Here is a 14,117-nt window from a genome sequence, read left to right on the forward strand (position 1 = left end):
TTGGCTTTTCTAATTGGTCACACTGTATTTTTGCCCTTCAAGAATATATTCTTAAAAATGACACATACATACAGGATTTTTCAGTAAGAAATGTAAAAAGAGACTCTAGGCTTCTTAAGGATATTTGCATTTTATTGTGTTATTTTGGAGAAGACAACGTGTTTATTTTCTAGCTTCCAAGTCCCTAAAATGGAGTGAACACTATGTGAACAAACAAACAGTTTTTTTGTTTCCATTTTCCCAAAATGTTGTTGAACTTAATTATATATTCATTAATTTATATGGTTTTTTGTAATGGGTCTATTCATTACTGGCATTTGATTGTGTATTTATCTATTTTAAAATTTACAAACTAGTTGTTCTTGAAATAAAAAAACCCAAACCAGTTGTTTATCCAGCTCAGAAACCTTATCCTCAAGTTTGTCTCAGGGGCATCCTCTAGTGGTGAGTGTGGTTCAGGGCTCCCTGTGGTCCCTGTGACAGATTGCTGGCAGATCTTATCAAGCAATGTTGCTCAACGTACTAGTTATTAGAGATAAAACAGAATACAAACCCAGGTTTACTGTACTGGTCATAGAAGATTTCCATTAGTAGGTTCCAGGTAATGCCTCCATTGACAGAATATTCTAAAAGAACACCTTGGTTACGGTTGTTTGGTGTGATGAGGCATCCATACATGAAGTAAAACTGGATAAACTCAGCATTCGTGAGGTTTAGATCCACGGTGACCAATAGCCGACTGCAGCCCTAAGAAGCAGAATGCACCGATACGGTGATAAGGAATCGTCATGACAGGTTCCAGGTGTTCTTTGGCTTCCATCCTTTCTTTTGTAATACAGCTCACACAGTACTGCAGTAATGATTTTCTTATAATTTCTCCTACTATACTAGCTTCTATATGGTCTCTAGCGCACAGTAGGTACACAGCAAACATATGCTGAATTTTGAAATTTTAGTATTAGAACTTACAAAGGGCAATGTATTCTAAGGAGATTCTCTTGTTTTTTTCTAAGCAATAGGAGAGCTGGAATTAAAGTAACTATTTTATTTCTAGTTATTTATAGGTATCTGTTAGATTTTTAAAAAGGCATTGGCTATTAACAAAATAGTGCATTGAGATGACTATTTTCATATGGAATTTTAAAATGATGTTCAAAAATACAACTTAATTATAATTAGCAATACTAGTTGTAAGCTTTTTAAACTTTTACAGTTGATTTTAATATTTTCTATATTAATTCATTAACATAGATAAGTAGTTGTTTCTTATTAATAGGTGAAACTATGAGGAAAACTAGGTATCAGAGTTCCATCTAAGTTAATACTAAAGAAGAAAGAGTATTGTGAACATTGCATTCTTAACCACTGTTGATGATTATAAAAATTCTGTATGCTGTATGTTCTGTTGCTACTCTTGGGCTAAAATACTAGTACACTTCACTGGTACAAAAAACTCTAAGGTAGGGTATGGTAGGGAAACAAGTAACTGACAGTGAATTTGCAATTTTTAAAAATTAAATTTACCTATGAAAGGTATTTAATCATACTACTGGAGAAATTCTACTTTTAAACAAGTCATCTTTGGCAGCAGTGCAGAATGATTATAAAATTTCTCAAAGCAATTTTCTAACATTGCTGCTATCGTTCACAAAATAATCTGCTATAAATATAAATGTCTAGAAATTACTAAGTTATTCTTGCTTGGGTAAGTTATATAAGGGGTTAATTATTGTTAATAAATTCAGGAAACATCAAAGCTCATTTTCCAGATTTTTGGCTCCTTAAATCCTAAATCTGTTGCAAGCTCAGGAATTTTCAATTAGAACATCATCCAGATGGAAGACCCTCACACATTGTGCAAGCTCTCTATCCCAGGGTGGAAATTCATTTAAATCCTTTTTAAAAAAATGTGCACTTAAATATACCTGTACTGACACCACCCTGCATAGTTAAATTGTCAAAACTGATTTGTGACAGGAAAATGTTGAAAATGATTAGCATTTACTGCTTTGTAGACAGTTGTGAGTTCACATTAAGTTTGTGCATTTAGAGTTTCTAACTCTGCAACTTGTTTGTCGAATAAACTTCAAAAGAGAGTCAGTTTTGGGAGGGGGAGGAACTGAGGATGCAAAAATGAATAAACAGCAACCAAACACTGACCCCACTGAAATGAAGAGCCATTCCTGAAGCCACAGCTCCACACACGGTACTTAATTTCCCTCCATTCACAGTCAGCCAGTTCTGGTTAGATGGGGCCCGATTGAAGTTGTCTTTGAGTTGAGTTGGAAGAGAGGTCTCAGGCTCATCACAGTACAGGCCACCCCACTGCTCATCACAGCTGGGAGTGGAGAAAGAGTAAAGAAAAGTCAGCATCAAATACAGGCCCTGCAAGCGTGCTCTCAAATTAGTGAGGCCAAATCCTTTTCCTAGTCCAAGATGATGAAAGATTAGTTATCTTCACAGAGTTTGCCGTAATTCAGCTGCTCTCCTTAACAGTGCTTTAGGTTAGAAATAAGCAGTGAATTAACTACGTCTGCTGCTGCTGCTGCTGCTAAGTTGCTTCGGTCGTGTCCGACTCTGTGCGACCCCATAGACGGCAGCCCACCAGGCTCCCCTGTCCCTGAGATTCTCCAGGCAATAGCACTGGAGTGGGTTGCCATTTCCTTCTCCGATGTGTGAAAGTGAAAAGTGAAAATGAAGTTGCTTCAGTCGTGTCTGACTCTGTACGACCCCATAGAAGGCAGCCTACCAGGCTCCTCCGTCCATGGGATTTTCCAGGCAAGAGTACTGGAGTGGGGTGCCATTGCCTTCTCTGTAACTGCCTCTAGGCTTTCCTAAATTAGTGACTTGGGCTTATAGGTGGAAAGAAAGAAGCAACCTGAAAGAATTCACTAAAGCCCAGTCCCTACATGACACAGCTCTGGATGGCTGATAAGCAATTGCAGATACCAAACTAGCCTGGTTGGTCCTAATAATTTATGAAATCAGGCTTTTTAACAGAGACTTTGGGCCAATCAGGAATTCAAGAGGCCAGGTTCCAAATAGCAAAGGGCACTTTGGATAGCATCTGCCATCTCTGACCACAGGATTGAATTCTCTGTTCAATGTGGGAAGAAATATGAATATAGGACTGGGAAGCTCTGGGGTTGCAGAGGTCATGGTTGATATGGGCTAGAATCATTAATCAAAAGAAAGACTTCCCAGGTGTGCAGAGATTAATGGAGAAGGGAAACGTGAATTCTTTATCATGATCTTCATTCATACTACCCCATCTAACAGTAGAGCCTTTGAAAATAAAGCACAGAGCCCCGTAGTATACAACACACACACACACACACACACACACACACACACACACACACCCACACTTTGTTTAGATCCTTCCAAAGATGCTAAGGCTCTATAAGAGTAAAATCCCAGGTCTCTCCATGAAATACACCTGGCAAATTGATCAGGAATTTATATACTTTCTTATGCAAATAACATAGGAATACCATTCAAACCACAAGTAATACACATCATTACATATACATTCAGACCTAAGTGAGAAAAATACTTATGATGTATTATTTTCAGTTAGAATATGCTGAACTCTTGAACCTCTTTTAATATTTTTCTCAAGTCTCAGGTGTATCACAAAAACACAGAAGAAAATAAAACAGTCAATTATAACTCAGCCTTCTCCTTAAAAGATAGCTATTGTTCAGTTCCTAATCTCTAACCAAGAATGAAGATTCTATAGCCATAAACTTCATAGTTAGCTCAATGTCAGATTTCAGGAAAAATACATATAACTTAAGGCAGTTTGGGAGTGATTAAAAAACCAGTTTCAGAAAAATCTGGCTGGAATGTGAGTCAGGGACTTTCTACAGAAGAAAGAAAAAAGCCTACTTACATACAGTTTCCTTGGATGCACCTTCCATGGCCACCACACATATCTATGCAGCCATCCCCGATATAGACATTATCTATTGCCCACGTCTGCTGCTTGTCAAAAGGAGCTGGCTGATGCCAACGGAAACGAGTGGCTTGGGACCTTTGAAGAGAAATAAAATTATAATGAAGGATGTGGTGGACAAAAGAACGTGTTTTGATATGTTTAAACAAGTGCATGGAGGAATGTAACACAAATGTATGTATACCCTTGCCTGTATTCTGAAGAAAGTGTTGGTAATCGCAGTGTTGTTTGCCCAACTTTGATTAATAAAACCAAGCCAAATTGAACTGCAATAGCTTGATAATACATTTTGGGCCAATGATATTTCTGAGCCTTGTAAAAACAGATTAAAACAGAAACTAAAACTAATGGTAAAACCAGTAGCCTCAGGGAGCCAGTGAACCCTGAATTTTGGGTGGAAACCACTGTGAAGGGACACCAGGTCTGCTGCTAACTTATATTTGCATTTTAGGAAAAGATGTTTGTCCTTAAGCAGCCACAAGCCCTCTGCATTTGACTTGGTGAGAGGGTTTCAACTACCCCATGCTACCTAAGGTCAGATGCTTTTGTGCAGGGGGCACACTGATAGGCCTCACATAACATTTTGGAGGAATTCTCACAATGAGAGCCTTAGGAAGACAGTGGGGGTTTAAGTCCGAAGGATCAATGAAACCCTAGATAACTAGACAGACAAAAGAGAGGGTAGTAAGATCAGACTTACTTTATGATGATTTAAATGCAATATAAATAAAACCCAAACAGAGATTCTCCCACTACATAAGCAGAAATTTATTTGCTCACTTGCATAGCTTGGGAGGAGTGTCTTGTTCAGAAACACAAATAAACTTATGTGTTTAGAGACACTACTACTACTACTACTACTAAGTTGCTTCAGTCGTGTCCGACTCTATGCAACCCCATGGACTGCAGCCTACCAGGCTTCTCCATCCATGGGATTCTCCAGACAAGAACACTGGAGTGGGTTGCCATTTCCTTCTCCAATGCATGAAAGTGGAAAGTGAAAGTGAAGTCGCTCAGTCGTGTCCGACTCTTAGCGACCTCATGGACTGCAGCCTACCAGGCTCCTCCATCCATGGGATTTTCTGGGCAACAGCCACTAGATGGCAGTAAAATCCAAACAATGCCTGAGGCTCAAGTGCGCTTGAAGATTCAAAGAGCATGGGGGAAATAATTAGCCAAAGCAACTTTTGTTTCATGGATTCATGTATTTTTGTCATTAAGAGATATGTTAACCACGTGACTGAAAGATATCTGTTTTAGGCAGGACCAAATACCAAATAACAAGAATTTAAATTTTTCTAATTGAACTCATATATATTAAATTTGGGCTTTCCAGGTGGTGCTAGTGGTAAAGAACCTCCTGACAATATAGGAGACCCAAGAGACATCGGTTTGATCCCTGGGTAGGAAAGATCCCCTGGAGAAGGGCATGGCAACCCACTCCACTATTCTTGCCTGGAGAATCCCCATGAACAGAGGAGCCTGGCAGGCTTCAGTCCATGGGGTCACATAGAGTTGGACACGACTGAACAACTTAGCATGTATTAAGTTTAGAAAATAGAAAAGAAACAGAACTCATATCTTCACTCTGAAAATAAATCATTTGATATTTCTTTACTGAGCATCTACACACTCATTTCTTCACAACCTGTTTCGCCAGCTTCCATCTGTTCCTCTCAGCAGAGAAAAGTTGACCTAAAACCCTCCTGTCACTTCTTATTGCATTTAACTTCAACCGCAAGCTCCTCTTTGGTCCACGAGGCTCTGCCTGAGCTGAGCCCTCTCCTTTACCCCCCTAGCCTCGCTACTTAATTCTGGAGCCTTGCTCATCCTCTCAGCTCACAAGGCGCCCCACATTCTTGCCTCCCTTCTGCCCGCATGTTTTTCTTTTGTCTCTGCCCGGTTAACCCTTGTATCCTTTACATCTAAGAGAAAAGGTCAGGTCCTCATAGAGAAATATTTTTTCAGAGCCCTTTAAAAATTACATTTCTTCCATAGCAAAAAGTTCTTTTCCTTTCATAGTATTTATAACAATTGTAGTGATATAGTTATTTGCCATATAGTCAAAGGTCCATATAGTCAAAGCTATGGTTTTTCTAGTAGTCATGTATGGATGTGAGAGCTGGACCACAAAGAAGGCTGAGGGTCGAAGAATTTGATGCTTTCAAACTGTTGTGTTGGAGAAGACTCTTGAGAGTCCCTTGGACTGCTAGGAGATCAAACCAGTCAATTCTAAAGGAAATCAACCCTGGATATTCAGGGAAGGACTGATGCTGAACTGAAGTTCCAATACTTTGGCCACCTGCTGTGAAGAGCCAACTCATTAGAAAAGACCTTGAAGCTGGGAAAGATAGAAGGTGGGAGGAGAAGGGGATGACAGAGGACTAGATAGTTGGATGGCATCACTGACTCAATAGACAAGAGTTTGAGCAAGCTCAGGGGGTTGGTGATGGACAAGGAAGCCTGATGTGCTGCAGTCCATGGGGTCGCAAAGAGTAGGACATGGCTAAGTGACTGAACAGCAACATTCCATTGTGTGTGTGTGTATACCACATCTTGTTTATCCATTCATCTGTCAAGGGGCGTTTAGTTTGCTTTCATGTCTTGGTTATTGTAATAGTACTACAATGGGGTGTGTGTATCTTTCTGAGTTGGAGTCTTCATATTTTCCAGATATATGCCCAGAAGTGGAATAGCTGGATGATACGGTATCTCTTTTTTTAGCTTTTTAAGACATCTCCAAACTGTTTTCCATAGTGGCTGTACCAATTTACATTCCTACTAAGAGTGTAGGAGGGCTCCCTTATCTCTACACCCTCTTCAGTATTTATTATTTGTAGACATGATAATGGACATTTTGACTAGCTCATCACCTTTTATCATAGCTCTTCTCACCTTTTATTAAAAGAGCCTTACTTATGCATTATTTCCTCTGTTGTTTTCCTTATTTATCAGTTTATTGTTGATGACTCCTATAGATGGGGCTTCATGCACACTTACTGAGAGAATGTTAAATTGGTAGCAATAAAGGTGGCCAGGAAAATTTGAACAGAAGTCTTGAGAGTGTATGAGCAAGAGCTGGGGGTCAGTGGTGGAGGGGACAGTGATTTGATGACTGCTAAAACAAAGGTCCATCTAGTCAAGGCTATGGTTTTTCCTGTGGTCATGTATGGATGTGAGAGTTGGACTGTGAAGAAAGTTGAGCACCGAAGAATTGATGGTTTTGAACTGTGGTGTTGGAGAAGACTCTTGAGAGTCCCTTGGATTGCAAGGAGATCCAACCAGTCCTTTCTAAAGGAGATCAGTCCTGGGTGTTCATTGGAAGGACTGATGCTAAAGCTGAAACTCCAATACTTTGGCCACCTCATGCAAAGAATTGACTCATTGGAAAAGACTCTGATGCTGGGAGGGATTGGGGGCAGGAGGAGAAGGGGACGACAGAGGATGAGATGGCTGGATGGCATCACTGACTCGATGGACGTGAGTCTGAGTGAACTCCGGAAGTTGGTGATGGACAGGGAGGCCTGGCGTACTGCAATTTATGGGGTCGCAAAGAGTCGGACTCGACTGAGCGACTGAACTGAACTGAACTGAAAGTGAGGGAGATCTAAGAGTTAGGAGATGGCAGAGCTGTGTAGCATGGGCTGGTTTTCTGATCACTCACTGGCTGTGCTGATCATAGTCCAGGTAGCCACTTAACAGACTTACAGAAGATTTAAGAGCCAGATTTACTGTTTAGGTTGATAGCTTTCATGGGGACTTCTGATCATGACACTTTCAGTTTGTACAATTTTGCAGCATTCCACAGAAAAGGAAACAGTAGAATATTATGCATAGAATGTGTGAAAATCAGAGTTGGTCAATGAAAGTCAAGATAAATAAGGGCTCTAATCTATATTCCCTGGTGGCTCAGACAGTAAAGTGTCTGCCTACAATGCAGGAGACTGGGGTTCAATCCCTGGGTTGGGAAGATCTCTTGGAGAAGGAAATGGCAACCCACTCCAGTATTCTTGCCTGGAAAATCCCATGGATGGAGGAGTCTGGTAGACTACAGTCCATGGGGTCGCAAAGAGTCGGACACGACTGAGCGACTTCACTTTCACTTTAATCTATATTCTGGTCCTAGTAAATTCTATGCTCATGGTGAGTAACTTAATACATTTAAAAAGGGGGTTAAATTAGATGATTTATAGGGCCCTCATCTCAAATGTAATGATTTTATATTCTTGGAAATAACTGTATCTGCCCTGTAAAACGGGTACATACACTGTCCAATATAGTCTTATAAGAAAAGGCAACACTTTCACTAAGGGATGAATTGGAAGGTAAGTCGAAAATGAAAGTCTGAAAGTTGAACTTCCAGAACTTCTTACTGTCTTGTCACAGCTTCACTACGTAAAGGGGCCAAATCACTTATGTTTACATGCTGACACTTCCCTGTCTGTAAAACTAGGAAAATGCTACTTTCCACCTCACAGTGGTGTTGTGAACTTTAATTAGTTCATGTTTACCAAGACTTGAAAGTGTCTTGGTGAAGTCCCTTGGCAGGTGTCATTATTTATCCTGAAGCTTCTTATAATGATAGCCACCATCAGCTGCTGCTCCTGGAGTTGTGGGGAAAATGGCCCCAGAGCAGATTTCTCCTTTTTCCACATCATTGAAAGGCCTCTCCTTGGATCTTTTCTGAATTTATATCATTTCCTCTCCATTTACATCACATAGTAAGTGCTCCATAAGTGTTGCATAAATAATTAAACATCCATTGCTAAGCAGTTAAAATGTTATTGTCAATAGTATGGTTTCCATCATTGCTCTTCCAAGGAAACTTTTCCCACACTGTCTACACACCTTTTAATGAATTTTGATATTTACTTCAGGGTCTTTTATATCTGTTCTTTTCTTCAAAATGGCTATGTCTGCTTATGAAGTCCTGATGAGACTTCACCATCATCATGAAAAAAAGTTCTTTGATAGAAACAATATATAATTTTTAATAAGCTTTTTCACTCTTCCCTGATGTTTTCTTTACTCTCAGAGATACATAAAATATTTGAGACTAGAAAATATAGCCAATCTTCCAATTCTACTAATGATGATGTTAAAGCCCAGTGCCCTAAGTCATATTGATTTACTCACAAAACCGAGACAAGGCAAGGATCTATTGGTTCATTATTACTCTGTACTCTCAATAAGCAAACCCTTCAAAACTCTATATAAACCTGTACAAAATAATCTTATTCCTACCATTATCCCTAAAATAGAAGTTTTTTTATTTGTGGACAGCTGTGCCTGCCTATTGCTGCTGTATATACACACAAGTCTATCCTGATTTCTGCTATTCAATGTCAGAGTTGAAACCTTTGGCACTCTGAGATTGAGTTAGAGGCTCTACAGTGTCTGTCTTATTTCAAAATGTGTCCCATATTTGCCTTGCTCATCAAGACCTTTTATTTCTATTGGGCATAAAATTTCCTCCATGACTCTATTTCTCTGTGTTAGACAAAAGTGGAGAAAACTCCAAAGAAGATACATAAATGGCCAATAAATGCATGAAAAGATGCAAAACATTAGTCATCGAGTGCTCAGGAGCTTAAGTCATGTCCAACTCTTTGCAACCCTATGGACTGTAGCCCTCCAGGTTCCTCTGTCCATGGGGATTCTCCAGGCAAGAATACTGGAGTGGGTGGCCATGCCCTCCTCCAGGGGATCTTCCCCACTCAGGGAATAAACTGGTGTGTCTCTTACGTCTCCTGCATTGGCAGGTGGGTTCTTTACCACTAGTGTCACCTGCCAAATGCAAATTCAAACCACAGTTAGATATAACTTTCTGAAGCTTATATCTCATGCCTCCTTTCTAGAGCCTACTTGTATCTGTAGATCATGGGCTGTGATGGTTCAGTTGAGGCTGAGCTGAGCCAACCCATGCCTCTTCCCAGGTGTACACCTATGAGTGGATTTACTAGTTAATGTGGTAACTCTCTATTCGATATTTTGAGTTGAACAGTCATCATCCTATGATGACTGTGATAAAAAGATGGAAGTAACAAGTGTTGGCAAGGATGTGAAGAAATATGAACCCTCATATGCTCCTCCTAGATGCTGTGGGAAAACAGGTCATCAGTTTCTCAAAATGTTGAATACAGAGTTATCATATGATCTAGTAATTCCATGCACAGGTGTACACCTGGGAAGAAGCATTGATCAGCTCAACTCAGCCTCAACTGAACCATCACAGCCCACGACCAACAGGTACAAGTAGGCTCTAGAAAAGAGGCATGAACTTTGGTAAGAGGTGTGTGAATGAATTACCTGTGAAGGGCTCTAAAGGTGTGTGTCATGTCACAGGGTGCACAAAGACTCTGCTCTGGGGGAGACTCTGATGAAAAAGACACTGAACTATGAACAAAAGAAGGAAATCAAGCACACGTTGGAATGGAAAGGAGAGGATGACTCTTAGAAACTGTCTTGTAAGATTGTCTCATCTCACAGGTGTGAGGACTGCCAGTCAAGGAGGGAGTATACTATACTATATTATACTATAAGCATGTGTGAGTGCCAAGTCACTTCAGTTGTGTCTGACTGTTTGTGCTCCTATGGACTGTAGCCTACCAGGCTCCTCTGTCCATGGGATTTCCCAAGCAAGAATACTAGAGTTGGTTGCCATTTCCTCCTGCAGGGGATCTTCCCCACCCAGGGATTGAACCCGTGTCTCCTGTAGCTCCTAAACTGGCAGGTGGATTCTTTATCACTGAGCCACCTAGGGATCCTGGACCATCCTTCAGATATGAGAAAGTTCCTACAACTTACAAAATAACCTCATGGAGAATGACATACATTTGTTAAAACAATTAAAACCCATATATAGCATATATACAGAGCATATAGCCATACAGCATAGAGCCAAACCTCAGATTCTCAGATGGAACTTTGGCAGCAAATCTCACAAGTGATAAAGCTTAGAGGGAATTCAAAATTTTTGGAAGTAGCTTTGCTCTCTGTAGTAGTGGAATGGAATTAGATTTAATTTGTCTTAACCTAATGCCCAATGAAACCACAATCACAGAAAACTAATCAATCTAATCACATGGACCACAGCCTTGTCTAATTCAATGAAACTAAGCCTTGCTGTATAGGGCCACCCAAGACGGACGGGTCATGGTGGAGAGTTCTGACAAAACGTGGCCCACTAGAGAAGGGAATGGCAAACCACTTCAGTATTTTTGCCTTGAGAACCCCATGAACAGTATGAAAAGGTAAAAAGATAGGACACTGAAAGATGAACTCCTCAGGTCGGTAGGTGCCCAATATGCTACTGGAGATCAGTGGAGAAATAACTCCAGAAAGAATGAAGAGACAGAGCCAAAGTAAAAACAACACCCAGTTGTGTATGTGACTGGTGATAGAAACAAGGTCCAATGCTGTAAAGAGCAATATTGCATAGGAACCTGGAATGTTAGGTCCATGAATCAAGGCAAATTGGAAGTGGTCAAACAGGAGATGGCAAGAGTGAACATCGACATTTTAGGGATTAGCTAACTAAAATGGCCTGGAATGGGTGAATTTAACTCAGATGACCATTATACCTACTACTGTGGGCAAGAATCTCTGAGAAGAAATGGAGTAGCCATCATAGTCAACAAAAGAGTCTGAAATGCAGTACTTGGATGCAATCTCAAAAATGACAGAATGATCTCTGTTTGTTTCCAAGGCAAACCATTCAATATCACGGTAATCCAAGTCTATGCCCTAACCAGTAATGCTGAAGAAGCTGAAGTTGAACAGTTCTACGAAGACCTATATATAAGACCTTTTAGAACTAACACCCAAAAAATATGTCCTTTTCATTATAGGGGACTGGAATGTAAAAGTAGGAAGTCAAGACACATCTGGAGTAACAAGCAAATTTGGCCTTGGAGTACAGAATGAAGCACGGCAAAGGCTAATAGAGTTTTGCTAAGAGAACGCACTGGTCATAGCAAACACCCTCTTTCAACAACACAAGAGAAGACTCTACACATGGACATCACCAGATGGGCAACACCAAAATCAGACTGATTATATTCTTTGCAGCCAAAGATGCAGAAGCTCTATACAGTCAGCAAAAACAAGACCAGGAGCTGACTGTGGCTGAGATCATGAACTCCTCATTGCCAAATTCAGACTTAAAAAGAAGAAAGTAGGGAAAATCACTAGACCATTCAGGTATGACCTAAATTAAATCCCTTATGATTATACAGTGGAAATGAGAAATAGATTTAAGGGACTAGATCTGATAGACAGAGTGCCTGATGAACTATGGACAGAGGTTCATGACACTGTACAGGAGATAGGGATCAAGATCATCCCCAAGAAAAAGAAATGCAAAAAAGCATAATGGTTGTCTGAGGAGGCCTTACAAATAGCTGTGAAAAGAAGAGAAGGGAAAAGCACAGGAGAAAAGGAAAGATACAAGCATCTGAATGCAGAGTTCCAAAGAATAGCAAGGAGAGATAAGAAAGCCCTCCTCAGTGATCAGTGCAAAGAAATAGAGGAAAACAAAGAATGGAAAAGACTAGAGATCTCAAGAAAATCAGAGGTACCAAGGGAATATTTCATGCAAGATGGGCTTGATAAAGGACAGAAATGGTATGGACCTAACAGAAGCAGAAGATATTAAGAAGAGGTGACAAGAATACACAGAAGAACTGTACAAAAAAGATCTTCACAACAAAGATATTCACAATGGTGTGATCACTCACCTAGAGCCAGACATCCTGCAATGTGAAGTCAAGTGGGCCTTAGGAAGCATCATTACGAACAAATTTAGTGTAGGTGATGGAATTCCAGTTGAGCTATTTCAAATCCTAAAAGATGATGCTGTGAAAGTGCTGCACTCAATATGCCAGCAAATTTGGAAAACTCAGCAGTGGCCACAGGACTGGAAAAGGTGAGTTTTCATTCCAATCCCAAAGAAAGGCAATGCCAAAGAATGGTCAAATTACCACACAATTGCACTCATCTCACATGCTAGTAAATAATGCTCAAAATTCTCCAAGCCAGGCTTCAGCAACACATGAACCGTGAACTTCCAGATGTTCAAGCTGATTTTAGAAAAGGCAGAGGAACCAGAGATCAAGTTACCAACATCTGTTGGATCAATGAAAAGACAAGAAAATTCCAGAAAAACATCTATTTCTGCTTTATTGACTATGCTGAAGCCTTTGACTGTGTGGATCACAATAAACTATGGAAAATTCTGAAAGAGATGGGAATACCAGACCACCTGACCTGCCTCTTGAGAAACCTGTATGCAGGTTAGGAAGCAACAGTTAGAACTGGACATGAAACAACAGACTGGTTCCAAATAGGAAAAGGAGTATGTCAAGGCTGTATATTGTCACCCTGCTTATTTAACTTTTAAGCAGAGTGCATCATGAGAAACGCTGGGCTGGATGAAGCCCGAGCTGGAGTCAAGATTGCCAGGAGAAATATCAATAACCTCAGATATGCAGATAACACCACCCTTATGGCAGAAAGTGAAGAAGAACTAAAGAGCCTCTTGATGAAAGTGAAAGAGGAGAGTGAAAAAGTTTGCTTAAAGGTCAACATTCAGAAAACGAAGATCATGGCATCTGGTCCCATCACTTCACGGGAAATAGATGAGGAAACAATGGAAACAGTGACAGACTTTATTTTTGTGGGGCTCCAAAATCACTGCAGATGGTGACTGCAGCCATGAAATTAAAAGATGCTTACTCCTTGAAAGGAAAGTTATGACAAACCTAGAGAGCATATTAAAAAGCAGAGAAATTATTTTGCCAACAAAGTTTTGTCTACTCAAGGCTATGGTTTTTCCAGAAGTCATGTATGGATGTGAGAGTTGGACTATAGAGAAATCTGAGCACCGAAGAATTGATGCTTTTGAACTGTGGTGTTGAAGACTCTTGAGCGTCCTTTGGACTGCAAGGAGGTCCAACCAGTCCATCCTAAAGGAGATCAGTCCTGGGTGTTCATTGGAAGGACTGATGTTGAAGCTGAAACTCCAGTACTCTTGGCCACCTGATGCAAAAAGCTGACTCATTTGAAAAGACCCTGATTTTGGGAAAGATTGAAGGCAGGAGGAGAAGGGGACAACAGAGGATGAGATGGTTGGATGGCAACACTGACTCAATGGACATGA

At 40.3% G+C, this 14,117-nt stretch overlaps 1 protein-coding gene across 2 annotated transcripts in view; it reads right to left on the reverse strand.

Moving 5' to 3' along the window:
• RELN (reelin) overlaps positions 1 to 14,117 on the reverse strand; it is a 558,072-nt gene that overhangs the window by 40,343 nt on the left and 503,612 nt on the right. For both annotated transcript variants that reach the window (XM_070787714.1, XM_070787715.1), the window contains 3 exons: positions 3,896 to 4,036; positions 2,161 to 2,338; positions 554 to 747 (listed from right to left, as the gene is read on the reverse strand). In XM_070787714.1, the coding sequence (XP_070643815.1) occupies positions 554 to 747; positions 2,161 to 2,338; positions 3,896 to 4,036 (513 nt within the window). The remainder of the gene's footprint in view (positions 1 to 553; positions 748 to 2,160; positions 2,339 to 3,895; positions 4,037 to 14,117) is intronic.

Source organism: Bos indicus, chromosome 4, assembly GCF_029378745.1.
Source record: "Bos indicus isolate NIAB-ARS_2022 breed Sahiwal x Tharparkar chromosome 4, NIAB-ARS_B.indTharparkar_mat_pri_1.0, whole genome shotgun sequence".
NCBI classification, from domain to species: domain Eukaryota; kingdom Metazoa; phylum Chordata; class Mammalia; order Artiodactyla; family Bovidae; genus Bos; species Bos indicus.